We start from the raw sequence: 20,099 nt of genomic DNA on the forward strand, positions 1-20,099 counted from the left end.
CTGTTCCATCCCAGATGGATCCCGTGTTGGTGCACATAGGGGAGGCAACCAACTGATGTTTCTCTCTTATATCAATGTTTTTCTCTCTCTCTCTCAAATCACTAAATATATTCTTGTGTGTTTTTTAAAAAATTAATTAAAGATATGAAAGATATTATGTTACTAAGATGTTCATCACAGTTTATAATAGTGAAAAATTTAAAAAAAGAATGAAATGTCCAACAACAAGGAACCAATTAATAAACCGTGATAGCCCTGGCTGGTGTGACTCAGTGGACTGAGTGCCAGTCTGCACACTGGAAGGTCACTGGTTTGATTTCCTAGTCAGGGCACATGCCTGGGTTGCAGGCCAGGTCCCCAGTTGAGGGTGTGTGAGAGGAAACTGATTGATCTCACACATGTTTCTCTCCCTTTCTCCTTCCCTTCCATTCTCTCTAAAAATAAATAAATGAAATCTTCTAAAAAATCATGACACACCTACTCAATGGAATTTCATGTATCTAGTCAACAGATTTTATAGAAAAATACGTAATGGCACTGAAAAATGCTCACAATATATTGTGAAAAAGTCAGTTAACAAAAAATTTGTACATCATGGCTTCATTTTTGTAAAAATATTTTAAATGTTTCTACATAGCAGAGGAAGAAAAAGGAAACAATACACCAAAGTATTAATAATGGTTATTCCTAGGTGTGTGTGGTGGGAAGGGGGTCATTTTCTTTTTTTACCAGCTAAAGTTGCTGAAATGGATATCATTGCTATGTCAAAAAAAAGAAAGACAAAACAATTTATTAAAAAATAATAACTGCAATCTACCAATGTATGCTTTTTCTCATCAAGTAGAGAGAAATTATTTTTCCTTTAAAACGAATGCTTTGACTACCTTTTGATAGTCTAAATGTAGTTAGCCTCTTTTAAGTCTGTACAATGAATTCAATTGCACAGTATACTTAATTTTCTTCATTTACCTCACAATTTTTGGTTCACAGGCTTCCACACCAGACTTAATTCTTCCGTATTCCACAGAACCACCTTATTTTTCCCCATAAGCCTTTGAATTTTCAGTTTTCTTGCCCCAACAGCCTTTTTGAAGAGGTATGAAATCTCTTTGTCCCCTAGGTGGCAACATTGTTCTTTAAAAAAGAATCACTGTGGCCCACTAGAATAGGAACTAGTTCCTAATTCACTTTGAATCAGAGTGTAAGCCTCCTCCATTTAGGATGATTATTTTGAGAGTTCCTGAAAAGTTAAGGAACTTATGTAGATTGATACACTTTGCCTCCTCACACAACCAAAAGAAGGAAAACAACAAATTTAAAAACAAAAAATAACCAGAACTGCCAGAAAATCTAATTGCACGGAAGTAAAGTCCAACCACCAAGGAGCTGAAGAAAAAACATTCATCCAGACCCATAAGAGGGGCAGAGATGGGCAGCTGGGGCAGAGAGGATGGGGGGCAAGGCAACGGATGGAGGACCAGGTGGTCCTACATTTGCGTGCAGATAAACTGGAGGAACAGCTGAGGAGCAAGACAGACCATGCAATCCAGGGTTCCAGGAAAAAAAGTCTCAAAACCTCTGGAGGTAAAAATCTGTGGGGGTTGTGGTAGCAGGAGAAACTCCCAGCCTCACAGGAGAGTCTGTTGGACAGAGTCCATTGGAGAGACCCAAAGGGTCCCAGAACGTACACAAACCCACCCACCTGGCAATAAGCACCAAAAGGGCCCAGTTTGCTTGTGGGTAGCAGGGAAGTGACTAAAAGCTGGCCGGGATCCAAGCAAGTGGCACGGTTCACTCTCGGACCCCTCCCCCACACACAACATCACAGTGCAGCGACCTGGGTTGCTCCGCCCTGACAAATACCTAAGGCTCTGCCTGTCCTAACATAAGAGGTGCACTGAGACAAACAAACATGGCCCAAATGAAAGAACAGATCAAAGCTCCCAAAACAGAACGAAGTGATGAACAGATAGCCAACCTATCAGATGCACAGTTCAAAACACAAAACTCTCATTTGGAATGGAAGGGCAGATAAAGTGCTTCCCAGATAAGGTAAAGTTAGAGGAGTTCATCATCACCAAACCTTTATTACATGAAATGTTAAAGGGACTTAACTAAGAAAAAGATGAAGATCGGAAACTATGAACAGTAAAATTACAACAAACTCACAACTAAAACTGAATCTAAAAAAAACAAACAAACTAAGGAAACAACTAGAACAGGAATAGAATAACAGAAATGGAGATCAGAAGGGAGAGGGTAGGGGGAGAATGAGGAGAAATGTATAGGGAATAAGAAGCATAATTGGTAGGTACAAAATAGACAGGTGGAGGTTAAGAATAGTATAGGGAACAGAAAAGCCAAAGAACTTATCTGTATGACCCATGGACATGAACCAAGGGGGTCAGGGAGAATGTTGGGTGGAGGGGCCGAGTAGGGTAGAGGGGAATAAAGGGGAGAAAAAAATGGAACAACTGTAATAGCATAATCAATTATATATATGTATGTTAAGGAACTTAATTTGACTCAATCTGCAGTTTTCATATAAAAGAAAACTTATTCCTTCCAGGCATTTTTTTCAGCTTTATTGAGGTATAAATGACAAAACTGAAAAGTATTTCAAGTATATGAGGGGAGACCCAAAAAACCCAGAATTTATTTATAAAAATTGTGTATTTATTCTTACATGTTTAAATTTCAGTCACCTTCAAAGTGCTCTCCATTTGATGAAATACACCTATCAAGACTTTTGTTCAAAATGGTTTTGAACTCACTGGTTTTGATGCCTTTTAGTACTTCTACCATTTTTTGTTTCATCATTTCCACATCAGCAAAATGTTTCCCATTGAGCACTTTGTTCATCCAGTGAAACAAACAAACAAACAAACAAAAAAAGTCACTTGGGGTGAGATCAGGTGAATAGGGAGGGTGGGGCATAGGGTCATGCCATTTTGGGTCAAAAACTGCTGAACACTCAGCACAGTGTAGGCAGGTGCGCTGTAAATCATCCATCAGGAATTGGGGAAATATGTTGAAAGAGTCTTCAAAAAGAAAACTCACTGAAGCAGAACACAGCCTCTCATAATACCACCAGGTGGTACAGATAAAGATGGGTTCCTAGAACACTCACCTAGTGGGGGAAGCCTGTATTACAAGAGACCTGCCCTCCAAAAGATAATTTTTTTGGGTCCCCCTCACCTTGTACATAGTGATGATTTGATATATGTATATATTGCAAAAGGATTCCTCCCACCTAGTTTTTAGAAAACTTGATATCCCTTTAATTATATTTTTTAAGATTTTATTTATTTATTTTTAGAGAGAGGGAAAGGGAGGGAGAAAGAAAGGGAGGGAATCATCAGTGTGAGAGAGAAACATCGATTGGTTGCCTCTCGCACGCATCCCAACACTCAAACTGGTAGGCCTTTCGCTTTGCAGGATGCCACCCAACTAACTGAGCCACGCCAGCCAGGGCCCCTTCAATTACATTTTTAATGAAAAGACCTGCTCAGCATTTAACAAATATTCACTGAGCATTACTGTATATTTTGCATTTCAATGAATAAAAAGTATAGCACTGTGTGTGCCTGAAAGAATTTACAATCTATTGGGGAGATAAACAAATGATAAATATAATATCAAGATAGAATAGGCTTAAGTAGTATAAAAAAGAAACAATGCTACAGGGGCACAGAAAATTATTACTTTTTTTGCTAATCTTATTTATTTCCTTTTCCAGATTTATTGAGATGTAATTGACATGTAACACTATGTAAATTTAAAGTGTTTGATGTGTTGATTTGATACATTTATTAATTGCAAAATAATAACCATCACAGCATTAGCTAACACTCCCAACACCATCACATAATTACAATTTCATTTTTGTGGTGAGAACATTTAAGGCCTACTCTCCCATGATGGATACATGGAACAGATAGCTGTCAGAGGGGAGGCGGGTGGGGGGCTGGATGAAAGAAAGTAAAATTTTAATTAACAGAAATATATCAGGAGTATATTTCAGGTAGAAGAAAGAGTGTGAACAAAGTAACAAAGGCATAAAATAATTCAGGGATGAGTAAATATCCAATTTGGGTGGATTAAAGGTTGTGTGCATGGGGAGGTGTAGTAAAAGGAGATAGTAGTGTTCCAAAGTAGGTGAAGGGTCTTGACACTCACACTGAGATATCTGGACAATGTTCCATTTACAACGGAGAATTACTAAAGAAGATTCTTGAGGGGAGTGATCAGAACATCATCAAAACTGATATTTTAAGGTCATTCCTGTAGTGGTATTTTGGACTGTGGTGGTGTGGTGACTTTAAAACATGTGGATGACTTCTTTGATGGAACCTAATTCTCCATCCTTAGAGAATGGGCCAGCCGTAGGGATTCGCTTCTGACTAACAGAATATGACAGAAGTCATGCTATGTGATTTCTGGCTAGGTCAAGAAAAGGATAGCTTCTGTCTGGCTTTCTCTTGGATGTCTCACTCTGGGTAAATTCATCCAGGTTGTGAGGACACTCAGGTAGTTTACGAAGAGGGTTGAAGCCTCTCAGTAATGACCAGCACTGATGTGAGAGCCCTGTGAGTCAGCACCTTGGGTACTCAGCCTCCAATCAAGCCCTCAGGTGACTGCAGCCCTGGCTGATATCTTAACTGTAACCTTATCAGAGACCGTAAGTCAGAACTGCTCTTGCTAAACAGCTCCTGAATTCCTGATCCATAGAAATTGTGCGTTTAATGTTTATTATTCTTTTAAGCCTCTAGGGTCAGGGGGTTATTTGTTCTGTTATAATAGGTAACTAATGTAGATGAAGAAATAGATAGAGGGAACAAGACTAGAGGTACTAGAGGAATTTGCGACACTGGGATGCTGCTACCAGCTCTACAACTTGCCATGAAAGTCACTTCACTTTGTGACTCAGCTTTCCTCATCTGTAGAATGGCTTAAGTAGGCCCTTGAAGTTTCTTCAAGCTCTAAGAATTGATGAACTCTATGAAAGGTTTTAGTTTTAGATGGTTCCTTATATCATTCATTTAGCAAGTTTTATTATTAAGTACTAGTTTAAGAACTAGAGAGCAGTGACAAATACATGCACAAGTAGATGTTTTGGTTCCTTTTTTATTCTCCTTAGTTTACTAAGATTAAAGAACACAAACATATAACAACTTGAGAAAACAGTTAATGTAACTGCTATTTTAAGGACTTTAAAGAACATGAAATTCATGGGAAGGGAGAGTTCCTCAGAAAATACTGCAAAGGAGTTTGTATAAGGGTGAGCTACAAAATTTAGACCAACAGTTTTAAATTTTAACGCAACAGTTATAACAGATACAAAGCAATAAGTAATCAAGTTCATGAACAAAGTCAGCCTCATGGGAAGGTTTTGGGATAATAACACAATTATGATATGGAATTAAAACACATTCCTCCCAATCTAAGAAAGTATCTTCCCACTCCCCACCTTGTCAGAAATATACTGACTTTTTTTAAATCAGGGCTTCAAAGAGTCCTCTATTACAATTTTTAAAGCTATATAATCATAACAATAATCAAAACATCAATAATTATTATGCAACTACTCTTACCAGGGATTAGCAGGAGCCAATGTGCCAGGTACTTTACGCACATTACGTTATTTAATCCACACAACATCTCTAAGAGGAGACAGGTGATACGGCAGCCACATTTTACAAATGAGGAATCTAAGATGCAGAGAAGTTAACAGACTATCCAAGGCCTCAATTCTGAGCCAGGACACAATGTCCATGATGTCAACCACTACATTATCTTATTTACTTTACTCATTTCTCATATGCCCTTTCAGCTTGGCAGTTAGCTAAAAGGTAAACAGAAGTAAGATGGAAGAACTTTGGTTTCCCATCAAGGCTTGTTCTGGCTAAGTAGGACCTTGGGTAACAAGAGGAGAGCTTGAAAGACACTGCGTACTTGGAGGATACACTGTGATTGAGAGTGAGATGCACTGAAAGGGATAGAGAAGGGCCTTGAATAATACCAATAGGAATAAGTATAATTTTAGCAGGAGTAATAAAGCAATGACATAAGCAAGAGCAAGTAACATTTATCACATAGTACTAAGCATGTAAAACATAATTTCTTTATTCTTCACAATGACCCTTTTGAAGCAGGTACTGTTATTCTTACCTCCATGTTACAGATGAGGAAATTTAACAAGGTACCCAAGTAATGAAGTCAGTATTTATACTCTGGCAGTCTGACTTCAGAGCACCAACTTCTAAACCCTACACTACATGCTTTATGGTTATCTTTGGTGGCAATACTACCTCTATTATTACTACTACTACTATTAGCAACAGTATTCATGTGTATTCCGTGGTGTGTTAGAGCCAGCTTACCCCGAGATTTTGCTAGCAGGTTGTTAAAGCGTTGATAGTTTGAAATTGGCCATAATATAAGTATTTACTTCTAAGGAAATCAGCAAATACTACAAATCAGGATTTTTTTTTCCAGAGAGCTGTACACCACTGTTAATATAATTCTCACTATGTCATATGCACTATTTTAAGCACTTTACATATATGAACTCACTTTATCCTTACACACCTCTATGAGGCTCATATTATTCCTGTTTTACAGATGAGAAAACTACGATATAGAGTGGTTAAGTAGCCTGCCCAAAGTCACAAAGCTGACTTCAGCTGCTTGTGCTTGGCACTCATCTGTGATATTTGTTGCATTATGATCAATGATCTAAAGTTTTCTAAAATTATGGTTCATCAGTCTAAACCAGTGATTTTCAACCGTGTGCCACAAGAATTTTTAAAATATGCAATATCTGACTATTTAGTCAGGAGCACTGACCTCTTTTCCCTTAGACTGTCAAATTTTAAAAAATGACAACAGCCAACATAACAACAGCTGTCCAGTGTTAATGAATCAAAATTATACCTATTTTTGTCAGACCAACAAAAAATACATTTTTTGGTGTGCTGCAGAATTTTAATAATTAGTTTATGTGTGCCATCAGATGAAAAAGGTTGAAAATCGCTGGTGAAAACATTTTCCTTTAGGACTTTGCTACTTTGCCCCTAATGTTTTCAAAGAACTGTAGTTTGTTTCTTACTGATGTCACTCCAAAGGTTTGGCTGTTGATAAATGTGGGAGGGTGTGCTGGCTAAGAGTTGGGAAACTTACAAAGAAATCAATGCTTAGAAAAAGAAAAGTCTAACCATCAAGACCTTTTGCATCTAGCCCTAAACGATAAGTTTTATGCTTTTACTGTCAAAAACAATCTCTAATATGTCAAAGGGACCCTTTTCCCATCTCACAGGAGTAAACATCAGCGAGGGCTTTTATGGACACAGTAGTCGGTTCTAACTCCCCTTTTTAAAGGAAAGAAAAGAACGAAACTTACATCATCTAATTCTCTTTCCACTTGGATTTTTCTCTTTTGGAATTGTTTTATTGTTTTTAGCTCTACCTGAATCATGCCAATTTCTTTGGCTTTCTGATTGAACTGTCCCTCCAGCTCACTTATCTGCACCGTATACTTTTGTTCCTGTATGCAAAAATAAACAAAACAAGTAAGTCAATTAGGAAAAAAGTAGAAGTCCCACAGAGTCATGTTCCATTTGAAGCCTTAAGCCATTTGTCTATCTTCTTTGAAGAAATATTCCCTTTCCATTTTTGCATAACGTTTTAATTTTTGTTAAAAGATACCAAGTGCCTTGAATAAGAAAAAAATTCTAGAATGAGCTGACCTTGTATAGAAAATGCAGATATTTATTAATAAGAGGCATGATAAGACTAAAAGCAATTTTAATCTATAAGAAGGATAAACAATGTCTCTGGCCCTAAATTAAAATTGGTAAACTAAGAGACAAAGGGAGGGCTATTATTTCTAATAAAGAAAGAAGGAAGTTGAAGGTGAGAGAAAGAAGAAGGAAGACAGAAGAGGGAGGAGGAGGGAGAAAGGAGGAGGACTAAAAAAGAAAAAAAAAGGAGAGAGAAAAGGAGGAGGAAGAAGAAAAGGGCCAATAACAGCAAAAAAAAAGAAGAAAGAACAAGAAATATCAAAACTTATACAATTGACCCTTAAACATATGAAAAAAAAAATGCTCAACCTAGCTCACAATAAGAGAAATAAAAATTCAAAAGCACTAAAACATCCCTTCTCACCTATCATGTTGACAAAAATCCATTTGACAATGTATGCTGGTATATTGTGAGCATAGGGACAGAAGTTAGATTCCTTAGAATATACTATATTTGATAGATTTAACTTTGGAACCACATACATATTTTACATAATTATCAATATTTATATAAATACGTAATTTTATGTACACAATTAACCTTTTCAAAAGCAATTCCTAAAACTCAAAAGCAAAATATGTTATTGATTTGGTGGTATAACATTGAAGAAGAGAATTATTTCAAATGGTTTTTAAACCTTGTAATTTGATAATAGATTCCTACTGGTATATACCCTAAGGAGAAAAGTGCCCCACAAAATTGTAAACTGTTTCCGCTAATCTATGTTGGTGGTAGTATTGATACTAGTATTCTCTGTTTATGTATTGAAGTTTAAGGCAACTACACAATTAATACTGGTATTTTTAGAACCAGGATTTGGGGTAGAGGAGAAAGGAGACACAGATAAAGTTAAGTAAAAACCCTGTATTTCTGCATCTGAGTTGAAAATATTAGTAAAGGCTCATAACGTATTTTAATCTCTAATAATTTCTGTATTTCCTAAATTGGTCTACTGAAAAGCCATAGAAAGGATGTCAAACTCAGGATCAGTGAGCACCACTAATACCAGACGGTTTTCTAAAGTAACATATCTTTGTGTTATTTTTGAGCTTCTGTACAGCATGTGTATGAGCTTCTCAGAGGGCCTATTCATTTGTTCTTATTGTGCCTTAAATATGAGCTTGCCAGAAACCTGATCACCTGGTAAGTGAAGGATTAGTGTACATAGATACTTGCCAATTTTTCCTTCTCCTCTTGGGCTTTTTCCTTTGTTTCATTCAATTGCTGTTTCAGTTTTTCAATCTGTAGGAAACAAAAACACAATTAGAAAGTAGAGAAATTTCTGTTGTCCTGCCTTTATTAAATAGCTTTGTTTTTACGTGATATTAAAACCAGTACTGTTGGAGAAGTTGAGTAAGGTGGGGAGAGGAGAAGAGGGGACATGCTTCATACCCTTAACCTGCTATTGCTAGTTTCCAAAACCTGGTTATCATCATAATTACCCAAGTAACTTTTTTAAAACATTGTGGCAAAGAACATTAAGATTAGATTGATCATCTTAGCCATTTTTGAATGTACAATTCAGTAATGTTATATATATTCACATTGTTGTACAGCAGATCTCTATAACTTTTTCATCTTGCAAAACTGAAATTCAATACTTATGAAACACTGATTTCTTCTCCTCCCTCCCCTGCAGCCCTTGGCAACCCCTTTCTACTTTCTATTTTTGATTTTGACTGCTTTAGATACTTGATATGAGTGGAATCTTACAATATTTATCTTTTGCGACTGGCTTATTTCACTTAGCATACTGTCCTTGAGGTTTATCCATGTTGTATGTAGCATGTGACAGGATTTCCTTCTTTTTTAAGGCTGCATAATAATATTCCATTGTATGTTACGTATATACCACTTTTTCTTTATTTATCCCATCAATGGACATTTGGGTTGCTTTCACCTCTTGGCTATGTGAATAATGTTTCAACAAACATGGGCATGCAACTATCTCTCCAAGATTCTGCCTTAATTTCTTTAAAAAAATATATATATATATATTTTTATTTATTTATTAATTCCAGAGAGAGAAGGGAGAGAGAGAGAAGAAGGGAGAAAGAAACACTGATGTGAGAGAAACATCGACTGATTGCCCTCCATAGATTTACCATACCTACAATCTAGGCATGTGCCCTGACCAGGAATTAAACCTGCAACTCTTCAGTTTATGGATCATGCTCCAACCAACAGAGCCACACTGGCCAGGATCCTGCTTTAAATTCTTTTGGAAATATACCCAAAAGTAGGACTACTGGGTCACCTGGTAATTCTATTTTTAATTTTTTGAGAAACTTCCATACTGTTTTCCATAGTAACTGCACCAATTTACATTCCCACCAACTATGAACAAGGGGTCCAATTTTTCTGCATCCTCTCCAACACTTGTAATTTTCTCTTTTTCTGATAGTAGCCATGGGTAGGAGTTGATATTTTATTGTTGTTTTGATACACATTTCTCTTATATGGGTAACTTTTTTAAGTTTCATTTTTTAATTACAGTTGACATTCAGTATTATCTTGTATTAGTTTCAGATGCACAGCATAGTGGTTCAACAATCATATACATACTTTACAAAGTGGCCCCCTAGATATTTCAAGTACCCACCTAGGACTGTACATAATTATTACAATAGTATTAACTATATTCTCTGTGCTGTACTTTATATTCCCAGGACTACTTTGTGATATCAATTTGTACTTCTTAATCTCTTCATCTTTTTCACCTAGTCCCCAAACTCCCTACCTCTCTGGCAACCATCAGTCTTTTCTCTATATCTATGAGTCTGTTTCTATTTTCATTTTCTTATCATTCATTTTGCTCTTTAGATTCCACATGTAGGTGAAATCATATGGTATTTATCTTTTTCCGTCTGATTTATTTCATTTAGCATAATATATCTGGGTAACTTTATAGACGGAATGTTTCAAGAAGAGTACAAAGATTTCTCATACACTCTTCATCCAGTTTTGCACATTTGCTTTCCCTCTCTATGTATTGCATATATAGATAGTTGTATCTAAATATATAATTATATAGGTATACACGTATGGATGATGTTTTTTTACATTGTTTTTTTCTGGACCACATGAGAATAAGTTAAAGACATCATGATCCTTTGCCTCTATATAATTATATATTTCCTAATAAAAAGGACATACTTTTTAAAAAAAGATTTTATTTATTTACTTTTAGAGGGGAAGGAAGGGAGAAAAAGGGGGAAACACCCATGTGTGGTTGCCTGTTGTGTGCCTCCTACTGGGAACATGGCCTGCAACCCAGGCATGTGCCCTGACTGGGAATCTAACCAGGAAACCCTTTGGTTCGCAGGCTGGCACTCAGTCCACTGAGCCACACAAGCCAGGGCAAGAAAAAGGACATGCTTTTTAAGAAGCATAGTACAATGATCAAAATTGGGAAATTTAACATTGATACAATGTACAGTCTATATTCAAATTTTATCACCACTTGTCCCATTCATGTTACTTGTTGCAAATTTTCTTTTTCCAATCTAGGATATAACCCTTGGTTATACATTATATTTACTTGTAATGTATCTTAGTCTCCTTTAATCTGGAAAAATTTCTCAGTCTTTGTCTTTTATGAATTGACATTTTTGAGGAATATTGGCCAGGGTTATGGTTATCTGATATTTCTTCATGAGTAGATTTAAGTTTTGCACTTTTGGATGGCATACACTGCCAAAGTGATGGTATAGCTTTTCCAGTGCATCACGTCATGAGGTGACTAATGTCAATTTCAATCAATTGGTTAAGGTTGTGTCTGCCAGGTTTCTCCACTTAAAAGTTACTATTTTTCCTTTTGTAATTATTAATTTGTAGAAAAATATTTTGAGGCTATGCAAATATTTTTCTACTCTTCAAACTGTCACCCACTAGTTGTAGCTTCCACTGATAATTCTTGACTGAATCAGTTATTACTGTGATGCTAAATGATTACTATTCTAACTCCATTATCATTCCTTGGAATGTTAATAATTTACTGCATTCTATTATAAGGAAAAACTGTTCCTTCTCTCTCATTTGTTAATGAATGTATTTATTTATTAGTAGTATGCACTCATGGACTTACTCTATTCAATGGGTTTTTATCTATTACTGTCATTATTTTGATTGTCCCATATTTATCCAGTAGGAGCCCCTTCCAGATAGTTCCTGTGTCCTTTAATATTTTTTTACTTACTCTCTGGTGCAATAAGATATTCCAGGTTCATCTTTTACATTCCTTGACCCAGTCCTGGAATCAACAATTTCTCCAAGGATGCTGATTTTAGTAGGGAACCTAAATAGCTTTTAAGCTAAAAACTCCTTGACACGGTTATACAATTAGAGGATACAGAAGTGACACATTGTTGTATTTAAATAATATCTTAGAGTTGTTTAAGAAAAACCCACAAATTCTAAAAAATAAATTGAGATCTAAGCCATGTAGGAAAGGTGTGAAAAATAAGAGATTTATTTTGTGATTGACTGAACAAAACATTGAGCACAAAAACCTCCCCTTAAGGAAAAATCTCCTAATTTTGTTCATGATATAATAATTTCAAAATGTTTTATTTTTATTATTTCTATAATTAACATGAAATAAGACTATAACACTTTAAATAAAGTTTAAGAAAACTATGCATTTCTACAATAAGGAAAAATGAGTAATAAAACTATGGGAGAGCTAGAACCGGGAAATAGTGAATCTGCTTTATTTCTTCCCAAAGTAATTTCTTTGGTTTTAATGGAACTCCATAATTGTGAAAAATTATGCATTTTCTTCAGCCAGATGTGGACCTTTGAGATATGGAGGCAGATGAAAATCAAGAAATACAAGTGATACTGATAAATGCAGACCAATATCAATAAGCTAATGCAGGCCACAAAGCTTCTATGTAATTAATAATGAAAATTATTTGTATGGCTGGCCTAACAACTTACTTTAGGATAATACTTTATAGAAGACAATTTTGATAATGCCTGCTATTCAAAAAGTAATTTTAAAAACAGAGGTTCCCTAGGAAAGAAGGTAAAAAAAATAACACTAATGCACAAAATTGTACTTTAATAAAATACATGAAATCTACACAAATGTTCAGTTGTCTTATTTCTCTAATATATTTTCAATGTAATATTTTTTAAAAAGATTTATTTATTTATTTTTAGAGAGTGGGGAAGGGAAGGAAAAAGAGGAGAGAAACATTAATGTGTGGTTGCCTCTCACATGCACCTTACTGGGAACCTGGCCTGCAACCCAGGCATGTGCCCTGCCTGGGAATCAAACCAGTGACCCTTTGGTTCACAGGCTGGCACTGAATCCACTGAGCCATCCCAGCCCGGGATCATCTTTTTTTATTTTTTTAAGGGAGAACATGAATGCAGTTCCCCCTGCCACACACACACAAATTATGCAGCAGAGTTTCCCACATTTGGGGAAATCGCAGGGGTCATTGGAGTGTAATGGGTAAGTCTTGCCCTGGGAAAACCACCTTCATGATCATAGTATCTTCCCTGATAGATAAGTATCAATATGATCTTGAACTTAGTTTTGATTGCTATTAACTTTTTCAAAGCATCAGTATACTCACAAGCCATTCATTGATATATGCAAAAATATTTTAATGAGCACCTATTATATGCCATGCCCATACTAGGTGCTGGAGATATAACACTGAACAACAATTTTAAAAAGGGCTCAAAATTCTATACTTCTGAGTGGTTTTATTCTAATCTGGAAAAGAGGCAATAAACAAATACATAAGTAACATGCATACAGCATGACAGAAAGTAATAAATAAGACAAAGAAAATAAAATAAGGGAGCGGTTTTAATTTTAAAGAGAGTAGTGAGGAAGAGTCTCACTGAAAAGGTGACATTTGAAAAAATTACAGAATGATGCATGAATTTGATTGTCACCATAGTAGGAGCCATGTTTGCATCATTCCAAAATTAGCTCATATGTGTACAGAAGCACACACAAATAAACAATAAAACATGGGTGAAGAAACACACAGAAGATGTTCAAACAACTAATAATCAGGAAAATACAAATTAAAACCCCAAGACACCAGTTTAAATTCATACAATTAAACAAATATTATTAAGGTCTGTCCACAAAAGTCCAACCATTGTTAATGTACCAAGAACAGTTTGTGCAACATCAGTGTAACCTGACAGACAAGGAGAGTGGACTGGAATGTGCATGCATGAACAATAACAACTTTACTGTACTAGTCAGTGGGAAGGGCAGTAGACATCCTTGAGTGACCATGCGTAGTGTGTGGTCATTGCAGTCAAAGTGACTGAGTGTGAGATTAACAGCTGAAGGAGAGAGCCACAGACAGCAGATTCCTGGAAGTCTTAAACAGACTGCTTAAGGTCAGACAGGGTCAACATCTGACATCATCAGAGGCAGATCCAGACAGAAAAAACAGCAGTCTCCTACCGTAGAAGATCACACCACAAAGTCAAGAAGTCAAGGCAGATCAATTTAAGAAGCAGAAGCAAAAAAGAAGGGCCTCACAAATAATGGGAAGACAAAGAAATACCCCACCCACCCACCCACCCAGTAGAAGGGAAAAGAGGAATACCCAGAAAGAGAACTAAATGAAATAGAGGCAAGAAAACTCTCAGATACTGAGTTCAAAACAGAGGTTCTAAGGATGCTCAGTGAGCTCAGTGACCTCGGAGAGAATTACCAAAAACTACAGGGAAACTAGGAGGAGCTTGCTGCAAACTATATCAGCATGAAAAAGGGCATAGAAACTATCAATAAGAGACAAGAGGAAATGAGGAATACAATTTCTGAATTGAAGAACGCAGTAGAAGGAATCAAAAGCAGGCTGGATGAAGCAGAGGATCAAATCAGTGAGCTGGAGGACAAGGTAGAAGAGAGCTCCCAGAAAGAGCAAGGAAATGAAAAAAGACTCAAAAAGAACAAAGAGGCATTTAGGGAAATGCAGGCCAACCTGAAACATAATAATATCCATACAATAGGGATACCAGAAGGAGAAGAGGAGGAGCAAGGGATAGAGAACCTGTTTGAAAAGGTAATGATGGAAAACTTCCCTAATTTGAGGAGAGAAAAAGTCACACCAACCCAGGAAGGACAGAGGGTTCCATTCAAGAGGAACCCAATGAGGCCCACCCCAAGGCACATTATAATTAACATGGCAAATATCAAAGACAAACAGAGAATCCTAAAGCAAGCAAGGGAGAAAGAGGTAGTAACATACAAGGGAGCCCCACTATAGCCAGCAGCAGCTGATTTCTCAACAGGAACACTACAAGCCAGAAGGGAATGGCAAGAAATATTCCAAGTCATGAAGAGCAAAGGCCTGCAACCAAGAATGTTCTACCCAGCAAGGCTCTCAATTAAAATGGAAGGCGAAATAAGGAGTTTCCCAGACAAAAGAAGGCTAAAAGAATACACATCCACCAAACTAGCACTGCAAGCTATGCTAAAGGAACTGTTTTAAGATGATGAAGAAAAAGAGTCTATGAATACCCAATTCCTTTTGCAGTCATCAATACTTGGTATTACCAATATTTTTAATACTTATTAATCTGATTGTGACAATGATGTGGTATTTTGTTACTTTATTATTTGTTGAAACTAAACCTGTTTTTGTATATTTCTTGCTTATTTCTATTATTTTTAGAAAGCTTTAAATGACTTTTTGGTGTTTTTTATTCATTTTTTTGACTAAATGTTTGTAGAATTTTGTCCCTAAAAAAAACCCAACTATTAATCTTTTATAGTTATGTTGCAAATACTGTCCTATTCTATTACTTGTTCTTTAACTTTTTTAATATGTATATTACTGCATAGTCTAAAATGTTTAATATAGTCATATTGTCAATATTTTACTTTATAGCTTCTGGGTTTGAACATGTTACTTCAGGGTAAGGAAAATATTATTTTGTATTTTCTCCTAAAACTCCTTAGATTTTACATATTTTTCAACTCACCTGAATATTTTTTATTTAATGTGTGAAATAGGGCTCTATATTATTTTTATTTCAAGTAATAGTGGTCCATGCACCTTATTTATTGAATAAGCCTTATTTTCCCCATTGATCTGCAATATCAATTTAATCATATATTACATTGTTAATCATATATTACATTGTTTAATCATATATTACATTGTAAGGTATATTACATTACATATATTACGTTGTTAGATAGATATATACGTTTGTTTCTAGAATGCTCATTTTATTTCATTGATCTACTTGATTTTTTCTGTGCCGGCGTCATGTTGTTTTAATTGCTGAGACTTTATAATGGATTTAAATTTTTTAATATTTTATAATGGATCTTAACATTTAAAAAATAAATAAATAAAATCTGCATTTAAAAAAAGAAAGAAAGAAAGGAACTCCTACCTTTTGTAACAACATGGATGGAACTGGAGAATAGTATGCTAAGTGAAATAAGCCAGTTGGTGAAAGACAAATACCATATGATCTCACCTATAAGTGGAATCTATTCAACAAAATAAAAATGTAAAAACAAAAAACAAAAAGAAAAACAAAGTGACTGAATGAGCAGAGCAACAAATTAGCATCAAATTTTGCCTTAAGCTCAAAAATTTCCTCCATGGCAACTATTTCAATGACTCAGAAGGCTGCAGCTATGGGCAACTGGTGTTTGGCAGCTTCATCACAACAATGCACTCACTCATGCATCACATCTCTTGCAGAGTTTTCTGGCAAAACATCAAATCACCCAATGACTCAGCCCCTCCACAGCCCAGATCTGGCACCTTGTGACTTCTGGCTTTTCCCAAAGATAAAATCATCTTTGAAAGGGAAAAGATTTCAGACATTCGAGGTGATTCAGGTAAATACAATGCGGCAGCTGATGGCGACTGGAACTTCATGAGGTCCCAAGGTGTCTACTTTGAAGGGGACTGAGGTGTCATTGTCCTATGTACAATGTTTTTTGTATCTTTTTTAATAAATGTGTCTATTTTTAATATTACGTGGCTGGCTATCTTCTGGACAGATCTCGTATTATCAAGTATTAACAATATTGGCAGAGAGAAACTCATGCTAAAATACCACCTGTGACAGTATAAATTGGTGTAACCTCTTTGTGGCTCAATTTAAACCTCTGTAAAGTTGAAACCATATATACCCCGTAATGTAGTAATTTAACTTCTAAGTATCTACTCTAGAGAAACTTTCACACATGGACATATGAAGACACACAGAAGAATGTTCACTGAATGTTTGCAATAATGAAAAAAAGGAGTCTAACTGACCCACAGCAGGGTATGGATAAATAAAATTTGGCTTATTTAATGGAATATTTTAAAGCGGTTAAGAACAAATAAAAATATAAAGCATGTTCATTATAATTTTTTAAAAAAAATAAACTGAATCATATTGATTTCTGTGACTAGACTACAAAAACATGATGTTGAATAAAAAAACAAGTTGCAAAAGTCATGTACAGTATAATACTACTAAGATAAATTTTAAAACAAGATTATAGTATGTATTGTTTGTGAATGCATAATACATAAATAGTAAAACTACAAGAACCTACACGGGAATGATGCACCCCATCCTCAACAGGGTGAAAATTTCTTGAGTTTTCCATGGGGCTCAAAGAGGCAGATGGAAAAGAGAAGAGTTCCACCTAAATTCCATTTTGACACCCACTAGCTGTGTGATTTTGGGTATTATCTGTCTTTTCTGGGAGTCAATTTCTTCTTCTGTAAAATGGGAATGACAATATTGTAGCTACATGAAGTTATTAAAAGGATTAAACAAGATAACAGAGATAAGGTACCTAGCATAGTGCCTGGCACCAAATAGGGGCTCCAAAATGTTCGTTTTTATCCCTTTTTCTTCCAGATCTAAAATACTAGCTTTTCAATACTTAAATAAGTTCTGTAAAATGAATTCAAGGTTCAACTTACTGGATTCATAATGTGATCATAGATTATTAGTGATTAGCTTTACAAATCATTAAAACGAAGTATTTATCAATATCAAAAATATATAGATCATATACCATACTCTTGTCCTTAAAATAAAATGGATCGTAATGTTCCCTTATGATCATCAATTTGTTCAGACATGAAAACATGGGACAAGAACTGAAAATAAGAAAGATCCAGTTATGACAGTAAAGCCATTCAGAAATAGCATCCTGCTTGAAAGAGAGTTAAAATCAACTCAAATGTTTTAATTATGTTATAAGATTTCAAGAAATCAAAATCCTTTAAATATATAAGCAAGCAAGTATAACACAGAGGTAGTTACTGAGGCTCAGGAGGGTTTCTATCTACCTACCATATTATCTTTCTCTTGATCTTGCTTCTTCAGGTAGCTTAATACAGACATGGTGTCTTTCTCCATTTTATACTGCTGATTCTTTAAGTCCTCATTAGCTTTTGCGAGTCTCAGGGAAGCATCACGATACTCAGTCCTAGAGAATTCTGTGAGTTCCAGCCTGGCCTCCCAAAGGGAGGCATTGGCCTTGGCTCTCTCCACTGCAGATTCATCATATTTTACTGTCTTCCTGAATGGGAAGAGGACATTGATAGCATATAACTACTTTCTACTACAGTAGTATTACATCTTTCTATTATTGTTTTGCTTGGTGTTGCCTGGCACATATGAGCAAATATTACTGGATGAATTAGTTAATAAGAAATACATATTTACTTGATAAGGGAGTTATCTTAGTAGGTGACTCTTCCTGGAAGAGGGGAGCTTTGGAGCTTAACTCTAAAGGACTGGAAAAACAAAAAGGCATAATAAGTTAAATGCATTTCATAAAGCTCTCACATCTTTTCATTTACTTCTTTGATTCTCTCATATTTGAACTGTCTTTTCTGTTCCTACTAGCTCAGTCTTAGACCTTGGCTCTCTTTACTGCAAATCCATTACCGTAGTTCCTCTTCACCATGATGACACATCTGTAGTATAAATGTAACTTTAAGTCCCTATTTCTGTAATCTTCCATTTATCCCAACTCCAGTTTTGTTTTAGTTTTAGTTTTAGTTGTGTTTTTTGTCCCCCCGGCCCCCGCCCCACTAGGCCTTGGACAAAAGATCAAGTAACTAGGGCAAGTATGTTAAATACTTTCTCTTCTGGTGCCACAATGCACCAGGCTTTGAGGATGGCTGAGAAACAAATCATAATCATTTATATAGATGGGGAGAGGAAATTTAAAAATAATAACAAAGAATTACTTTAAAACTTCAAGTGGAAAAAGGGAGATTATTTTTTCAAAAATAAAGATTTATTGTATGAGTATTAACAAAACACTATCCTTTAAAAATGGTAGGCATTGGGTATATATTTAGATAATAATTACGAAGACTTTACCTGTATTTGATTTCTAAATAGTTTCACACATAAGTATGTGTGAACATTTCTATACTGTCACCCTCCATCCCCACCAACTCTTGGTCCTCTATCCCTTTTCAGTCCCACTCTCACCTTTTGTTCTCTATGAATTATGGCCAGCTCCATCCCTACCCCCCAGTCTGTTATGGCTGTTGACGTCCCTTACTAGCATAATTTAGGTAGTAGTGATAGCCTGGCTTGTCACAGTCATCCAATTGCTCCTTGAAGGTATCAAGTCTAAGCTCCTCAGATTTGATGAAAGAAATCAGATAGGATTTCAAATAGGAGGACCACTAATACTGACTATAGGTACAAAGCAGGGTTTATCAAATTATGAGTCATGGAAAATCAAAGAAACAAGGCGTCTCTTACACTCAATGTTCCTTATTGTTGGTATGTGTACTGTAGATGCATGGTCAAAAATAGAAAACATGCTAGTGAGTTCCAGGAATATGATAAGCCCTTGGCACTTTTAAAAAGTGCTAGACTGACTATGCAGTTATATTTTTAAAAATCACACCGTAGAAGAATACTTATACTAATATATGGGGGAAAGCTACAAGTAAATATGTTCATTTTATAAAGAATATCCCAAAATGATAATAGTGGTTATCTTTAGATGATGAGATTACAGGTGATTTTTATTTTCTCCTTTAACTTTACATGTTTCCTAAACTTTCTGTACTGAGCATATATTGCTCTCTTAAACAAGGTACTTCACAAACTTTACAAGTTCGGCAGATTCCCTTGTGGTCCCATACATAGTATTGTGGAGTATAGTGACTCCACATACATGGTGCAGTCACACCATGTATGACTCCAATGTGTCTAGGAACTACCAGGGTCACCCCATAGGTTAGTGGCAATCTAGCAGCAACTTCAAGCCGGGAAAAAGAAAGTGTTGGAGTTTAGGGAAATCTGAA

At 35.7% G+C, this 20,099-nt stretch overlaps 1 protein-coding gene and 1 non-coding gene across 2 annotated transcripts in view; both read right to left on the bottom strand.

Moving 5' to 3' along the window:
- The window catches only part of BBOF1 (basal body orientation factor 1), a 35,534-nt gene that overhangs the window by 13,326 nt on the left and 2,109 nt on the right, over positions 1–20,099 (bottom strand). Inside the window, exons 2-4 of the mRNA XM_054567281.1 lie at positions 18,115–18,343; positions 8,980–9,045; positions 7,403–7,546 (exon numbers count right to left, since the gene is read on the bottom strand). Of these exons, the coding sequence (XP_054423256.1) occupies positions 7,403–7,546; positions 8,980–9,045; positions 18,115–18,343 (439 nt within the window). The remainder of the gene's footprint in view (positions 1–7,402; positions 7,547–8,979; positions 9,046–18,114; positions 18,344–20,099) is intronic.
- On the bottom strand, positions 13,165–13,329 carry LOC129066101 (U1 spliceosomal RNA). The gene has a single exon (XR_008528644.1). It is a non-coding gene; the product is annotated as a U1 spliceosomal RNA (small nuclear RNA).

This window comes from Pteronotus mesoamericanus, unplaced genomic scaffold (assembly GCF_021234165.1).
Source record: "Pteronotus mesoamericanus isolate MK-2021 breed Mesoamerican mustached bat unplaced genomic scaffold, CSHL_Meso_final contig_182, whole genome shotgun sequence".
Lineage (NCBI taxonomy): Eukaryota > Metazoa > Chordata > Mammalia > Chiroptera > Mormoopidae > Pteronotus > Pteronotus mesoamericanus.